This window comes from Lutra lutra, chromosome 10 (assembly GCF_902655055.1).
Source record: "Lutra lutra chromosome 10, mLutLut1.2, whole genome shotgun sequence".
NCBI classification, from domain to species: Eukaryota; Metazoa; Chordata; class Mammalia; order Carnivora; family Mustelidae; genus Lutra; species Lutra lutra.
Window position 1 is genome coordinate 110511211 of NC_062287.1, and position 6960 is coordinate 110518170.

Here is a 6960-nt window from a genome sequence, read left to right on the forward strand (position 1 = left end):
TGTAGGAAGACCCCTTGGCTCTTTGCTCTGACTTATCCTGGGTCCTCAATCTGTCCTTAGGGCTCCCGGCTAGAGCCTCTCCTGCTCAGCTCTGTGCATCGTGGAAAACTCTGACTCCCTTTGATGGGGACAGTTGTTATCTTTGTCACAGTTTGCATTCGGGCCAGGGGCTTTAAGAGGTGGTACGCTGGAAGAAACATGAGTTCTGGGGGGAGGGGGAGGAGGGCAGTAGGAAGGGGAGAAGCTGGGAAAAGGTGTGACTTTGGGCACAGTCCCAGGTTCACGGTGATCTGGAGTGGAATTGTGGGGCCTACTTTTGGCCTTTGAGTTTGCCCTGACCTGCGGAGGACCTGGACGTTCACCGCCCTCCCCCCCACCACCCAGCTAGTCGGTCCTGGGCATGAAACCCCCTCTGTGTTTGTTCTGGGTCTCGGTACTGGGTGGCCCCCACAGCCAAGCATGTATCCCGGAGGAGAATTGTGTTTGGAGCAAATGGACGTTGAAGCCAGGGGTCGGGGGCACAGAGATGGGTCAAGGGTCCCAGGGTTATTTTCTCCTTGGGGCTGATGGCCACCTTGCTAAGGTCTAAGGTCTGCTGCACCTGCGCATTAGGCAGAACCTTCTCAGGAGAAGTCAGCACTGGACATGGCCATGACATTGTCCAGGGGACGGGGACATTCACTTCCTCTCCTGAAGGGCGTGCTGACCTAGGTCTCGCTGACTCTGGGGCCGGGGCCCTCTGTGCAGGAAGAGTGGGGGTAGGAGGGGAGCCGCTGTGATCTTAAGGAGTCTGGACACATGGATGCCATGTGATGAGGGCGCTGTTGACTTTTCGTGTCCCATGGTATGCTTGGCAAACAGGGAGATTTACCCAAGGCCACCTTGTCCCCATTGGCTGGGTTGGGAGCTGCGCAGCAGGAGGCGGAGGACGGGCTCTCTGGCGCGTGCTCGCCCCTCCAGCTGGCCCAGGATTCTGACCTGGGTAGGCTGACCACTCAGGTAAGCAAAGTGCCCACTCGGGAGCCAGCCTCTTTTCCCTCCCCAAGTTCATGGCTGCTTCCCCTTGGGACCTTGCTCCAGATGTAGATGGGTGGGTCCGGGAAGGCGCCTCCCACACAGCCCGGAGGAATCATCTGGAACACTCGGAAGCCCTTATCAAGCAGCCACATCTTCAGGAATGCTCTGTGTGATTACTGCTTCCCCACTGGGCTCCCACTGAGTTCTCACGTGAGTTTGACGTGATCTTCAAACCTCTGCACAAGGTGTACAAGCCCAGAGCTTAAGGTCACTTGTAAGAGTCATGGTCAGCAAATGCGCTGGGTCACCAGGCTAGACCCACCGGCTTGCGGCTCCCTCCGTGGACGGAGGCAGAAAAAGACATTTGCCACCCAGAAAGCAAAGATGGGCCCAGTGCACTTTCAGTCGGGTGGTGTGTGAGCTTGTAGGGGTGAGCGTTGATGGAGGAATGCCAGGGGGACTCATGGTGGGTCTGGCCCAGGGTGAGCGCCTGGCACATGTTCCTGGGATTATCATCATGAAAACCACAAGCGAATGCTTCCACTCTACCCTCTGCGAGTCTTAGGTTGTGCTCCTCGTCAAAGCCTTTGCATTTAGTCCTTAAATAGAACCTTCTGGAAAGGCTGACAGGAGCATATTCTCATTTTGTAGGTAAAGAAGAAATTCAGGAACTGGCTTCAGGTGGCCGGCACTCCTGGAGGCCCCTGAGCCTTCTTCTGTTGCCGTACCTGTGGCTGGACCATTTCCCAGGTGAGGACGGGCTGGGATCCCCAGCGCCGGGCTTTCAGAGACTTGGATCCTCCCTGCCTGGCCCTCTGAGCCCCAACGGGGGCCCCTTTGTGTTATGAGGCCATAGCGTTGGAGCTGGAGGAGGCGACCCAACTGTCTTTTCTCCCAGGAAAGCATGTTCAGGAAAGGCCAGCGGTGGGGGGTGGGGGGCGTGCAGAGGCCGCGCAGGTGTGCGCGGGGGTACACATCTGTGCTCGAGCGTGCATGTGTGTCTGTGTGTACGGGTGCGTGTGTGGCAGACCCACAAGGGCGGGCGGATGCTGTCATTTCAGAAACGGTGTGGGGACATTTCTGAGGACGTCCACTCCGGCTGCAGTGGGGACAGTCAACGACCTCGCGCCCCTTGCCCACGCCGCTCCCTGGATCCGCACGCCGGGCCCTTCGGATCGGACCTGAGCCATCTGCCCCGCTTTCCCGGGAGGGGTCTGCGCCCGGAGAGGCGGAGGCCCGGCCCCGCGTCACCAGCGAGGCTGGGGTGGGCCCCGCCGGGAGGCCGAAGGTCACCGCGAGGGCGAGAGGGGACCCCGCGGGGTCGGGCGCTGCTGGGAGCGCGCGCCCCCCGCCCCGCGGGCTCCGATCCCGCCCGCCGCTGCCCTCCCCGTCCCCGCGCGCCCCCTCCTTCCCGCCCGCCCCAGCCCTGCCCCGCCGCCGCCGCCGAGTGATAGCTAATTGGGCAGAGAAAGGGCCCGATTGTGTGCGCGCCGGAAGCGCGGGCGCGGGCGGCTGAAAGCGCCGGAGAAGGTGGCCGGCCTCGCCCCGCAGCTGCCGCGGGAGCCGCCGGGGGGTGACGTCAGCGCTGGCGAGCCGGGCGCCCGCGGAGAGGGGGGCGCGCGCGGCCTCCCGGCCCGGCCGCTCCACAATGCGCCCATTGTCGGCCCCGGGGCCGCGCGCCGCGTGAATGGCGCCCGGGCCTCTTGACCGCGGAGGCCGCGAGCCTCGCCATCCGGCCTCGCACCCGCCAGGGAGGCCCGGGGTTGGGGCGAGGCCGCCCCGGCCAGCCCCCGGCGGGAGCAGGCTGCACCCCTCGCGCGGCCCGGGCCTGGGATCCCCCCTCCCCGACCTACCCCGTGCTCCCCCCGGCCCCTCCGCACCCCAGGGCTGGGCCCGGCGCCGGACCGCGCGGCCTGGGCATGGCCTCGTGGCTCGGGGGAAGCCTGGGCTCCGACCCGCTGATGGTCCTGCTGGTCCTCATCCTGCTGGCGCGCTTCCTTCTCTGGTCCTGCCTCGGCACCTACATTGACTATAAGCTGGCGCGGCGGCAGCGGCGCAAGCCCAAGGAGGACTAGGGGCCCGGCAGGACGCCGGCTCTCAGCGCCACGCATGTGCGGGTCCCCCCCCAACCGGAGGACCCTGTCCCAGAGGCGCCCTGTCCTGAGGTGTGGGGAGGGCGGTGCAGGGCAGGCAAACCACTCCTGCATCCCACCCACAAGGCAGAGGACGGGGTCCCACCCGACTGACTTGGGCTGTCCTGGTCACTGCCCACCTTCCATGCCAGGATAGAGGGGCCACCGCGGCGGGTCTGTCCAAGGTTCTGGGGTCTGCCGTTGGAGTGAGTGATCCTGAGGGTGGGTCTTGCCTTAAAACTCGCTCTGCCTCCAGTTCTTTATGCGTGTATGTTTGACAAACGAGGTGGGGATGAGCCAGAGGATTGGGGGTTGGGAGGGGAGGACAGAGGTGGCCTCATCACAAGGGAGCTCCGCTGCCAGAGGGTGCCTGTGTCTCAGCTTCCTTTTACACCCTCCAGCCCCATCCCCCCCTCCCCACCCCGGGTGGGATAATAGAAGTTTAGACAAGGGCCTTTGTTTTTCCTTAAGCAGACCCCTGGAGGGTCTCAGCACAGACTTGTGACACCTGAGCTCAAGCCCAGCTCCGGCTGACTGTGTATCAACTCTCTTTCTCCATCTCTAAAATGGGCACAGTAATCCCTGCCTCCCTCAGAAGGGTATGAGGAGGGTTGGAGAAGGGGTGGGGTGGGGGGCAAGCCCCCCATATTCTGCACGCGGTGGGACATGTGGAGGACAGTGGAGAAGAGAAGCCAGAAACCCAGGGCCCTCTCTTCCTTTGTGCTTTTAAGTGTGTGGCTGAGCGGCTGCTCCGAAGGCAGACAGGCGGGACACTTGATGTGCGCCAAGAGTCCGGCTCCTCCCTGCCGCCCACCTCCCGGTCATGGTCACACCCCGCCTAAGGAGGGTGGTAGCTGGTGCTTCTCACCCTGGCGGCAGATTCTAATCGCCCTGCAGATTCTAGCAAGCACGATGGCCAAGCCACCCCAAGACCAAGAAGCACAGGCAGGGACAAGATGTCCCAGGAGGCTGGGGCCCAGTTGCTCTGTGCTTTCCTACAAGGACTGGGCACTTTGGTCAGAGCCGAGTCTTAAGGAGAAGGTGTCGCTGAGCTGGGCAAGCAGACTCAGGGAGCCCTGGCCAGGAACCGCCCACCTAGCCTCTCGGCATCCTGGCAGAGGGATGAGGGGCCTGAGCCAGGGATGTGGTGGGAGCCGATGAGCTCACCGACACGGTGAAGATCTTGTCTCACTCCTGAAGGACCTGCCATACCTGAGCTAATCGCAGGGACGGGGGAGCCAGTCGGCTGAAGCAGTGACCTTCTGGGGGTGGGACCGACCGGCCTCAGAGACTTTGGGTGGTGGGGCGTCTTGGAGGACAGTTTGTAGATGAGGATGTTTTCTTATGGAGGACAGTCTGGGAAGCCTGCACAGGGTGGGGTTACCATGCATGGATTCATCCAGGGCTGGGGGTGGGGGGGAGGTGGCTGTACCCTGGGCCACTGTATTGCCCAGTGGCCCAGCAGAACTTGTGTCCTCACTATGTCAAGAACCTGAATGCAGGATTAGGGGAGGAAGTGTTCTCCTGTTCTTAAGGAAAATGTTCAGTTCTCTTTAAAATGATCGTGCACGATTTCACCGATCTCTCAAAGAAGAATCACAGTTGTCGCCACGGTCCTATACCCAAGGAGGGTGGCCCACCGTCCTGGTTGGCCTAGGACTGCCCCAGTTTTAAAACTGGAAGTTCCATGTCCTGGGAGACCCTTCCGTCTCGGGCAGAGCGGGCCCCGCCCCTGCTCCGGTGGAGGAGAACTCAGTTCACACAACCTTCTAACGCGTCTCCAGTGGCTGGCCTGCCCATCAGCCACCTGCCATCTGTGTGTGCACGTGGATGCATGGAACGGCACCCCCAGGCGTATTTGAGCTTCACCATTTGGTCCAGTGGGCCAGAATTCTGGGGCTCTCGCTGCAACCCCTTCCTTTGGGGTTGTCTGGTAGAGAAGACAGAAGCAGGAGGCTGCTGCCAACACAGGACCCCAGAAGAAGGCCAGATTCTGCCAGTGTTGAGTCCCTTTCCACTTAAACTTGTCAATATATTTCTTTTTTTTTTTTTCCCTCTTAAGCCAGTTTACATTGGTTTCTTAGTTCACAACTGACAAAATCTGATTTGTGCAGTTCTCTGCACTCATGCCCCAGCCCTCCATCTGGTGTATTCCTGGCTCCGAATGAGCGAGCTCTCAAGCAGGGCATCTGAGTGAATGAGAGGCTGGGCCCTGGCCTGATAACCAGGCAGGCACTGCATCTGGCTGCGAGTAACAGCCGGGTCAGTAGCGACTTCAAGAAGACAAACTTTTCCCTCCTTCATTCGTCTTTCCTCATGTTGCAAGAAGTCTGGCTTTTGTCATTCCTGGGCCACGGCACGGCAGTTCAATGCTATTACTGAGGACTGAAACCGTTCCATATTTTTCTTCTGCCGTCCTTCCCACACTGCTGTGGTCTTCATGGTCACAAGAAGGCTGCTGCTACTCCAGGCATTCTGAATGAGTTCCAGGCAGGAAGAGAAAAATAGGGTGATGGAGGGGGAAGAGGCACTCCCTTGATATGTAAAACCCTTATTTGTACATCTCATCAACCAGAAGCACGTCACATGGCATCCTGAGATGCAGAGGAAGTTGAGAAATGGAGTTTGTTAGTGGGGCTCGCTGTTACCCTAGATAGTGTCAGGTTTCGGTTATAAAGGAAGGCTAAATGGATATGAGGTAGGCAGCTGGCAATCTCTGTCACTGGTCCTTTGCCTTTATTTGTAATTGTCTTTATTTGGGACCTATTTTGGGTATTTGGGTGACTTTTGTGGTACCCTTATGTGCCAGCTTTGCCCTTGTCTGCTCTGCAGGGATAGTAGCTGAACTCACCTGTCTTTTGCAGTTCCAACCTGGAGTCAGACTGGCTTCTTGGGGCTCCTAAGAATTCATACCAGTAAGAAAGTCTGAGGCTGAGCCAGACACGTTCCTTCTGAGAGAAGCATGGTGATGCTCCTTGGTCCGCAGTGAGCAAAAGGCACAGACCTGGGGAACAGCTGATGGATAAGTGAATGGTGGTGATGGCTAGCGGGTGGATAAATGGAGAGGGAAATGTAGTCCTCTACTTGGTAAACATCACAGAGTGGAGTGCTCACAGTGTGAGAGACAGCATAGATACAGTGTATAAAACAGTGTCTGCCCTCAGGCAGCTTGCAGACTGGGAGCTCAGAAGTGGACAGAGAGACCTGTAAGTAGATATTAGATCTGCACTTAGGCAGATGGCTAGTTAGGGCTAAAAATGTGGCAGGTGCAAATTAAGATATACCATCAGTGTAAAATACACACCAGATTTTGAAGGCTTGGTACCAAAAAATATTGTATAATCTCATTAGTAACATTGTTTTGATCATTGTTTTGATTATGCATTGAAATGATAATATTTTGGACACAATTGGGTTAAATAAAATACTAAAATTAATTTCACCTGTTTCTTCTAATGTGTTTTAATGTTGCTCCTGGAAAATTTATAAGCACATTTGCAACTCACATTTTTATATCACAAAGCTTTGTGCCAGAATTGCGTAATGTAGAGAAAGTGCCCTGGTGGGCAAATGCACTCCGTGTTATAGGAACGCAGAAGAGGGCTTTCTTGAGGATGGTTTGAACTGCTAATGTAAGTACTACACACCAGAGCTTATAAGATGCAGCTAAAGCTGTTCTTATGGGAAAATTCATTGCCTTAAAATACTTAGAAGAACAAATAAGGGAGAAAGAAAAATTGATGAATTAAGTATATGGCTCAATAAATTTAAAAAAGAACAAAAGACAAGCTAAGAAACACAGAAGACAGAT

At 57.3% G+C, this 6960-nt stretch overlaps 1 protein-coding gene and 2 long non-coding RNA genes across 3 annotated transcripts; all 3 read left to right on the forward strand.

The window, feature by feature from the left end:
• The first annotated feature begins 805 nt into the window (after positions 1-805).
• Positions 806-2366, forward strand: LOC125079387 (uncharacterized). Its single transcript, XR_007121106.1, has 3 exons — positions 806-999; positions 1669-1767; positions 2079-2366. It is a non-coding gene; the product is annotated as an uncharacterized LOC125079387 (long non-coding RNA).
• A 511-nt stretch (positions 2367-2877) lies between these two features.
• SMIM38 (small integral membrane protein 38) lies at positions 2878-3137 on the forward strand. Its single transcript, XM_047692963.1, has one exon. The coding sequence runs from the start codon at positions 2937-2939 to the stop codon at positions 3090-3092; it is 156 nt and encodes a 51-aa protein (XP_047548919.1). The 5' UTR covers positions 2878-2936; the 3' UTR covers positions 3093-3137.
• Positions 3138-3191: 54 nt separating this feature from the next.
• Positions 3192-6586, forward strand: LOC125078889 (uncharacterized). The gene is made up of 2 exons (XR_007120999.1): positions 3192-3371; positions 3624-6586. It is a non-coding gene; the product is annotated as an uncharacterized LOC125078889 (long non-coding RNA).
• The last annotated feature ends 374 nt before the right edge of the window (positions 6587-6960 follow it).

Coding starts and splice junctions, on each gene's coding strand:
- SMIM38 (XM_047692963.1), top strand. CDS start 2,937: ATGGCCTCGTGGCTCGGGGGAAGCCTGGGCTCCGACCCGCTGATGGTC.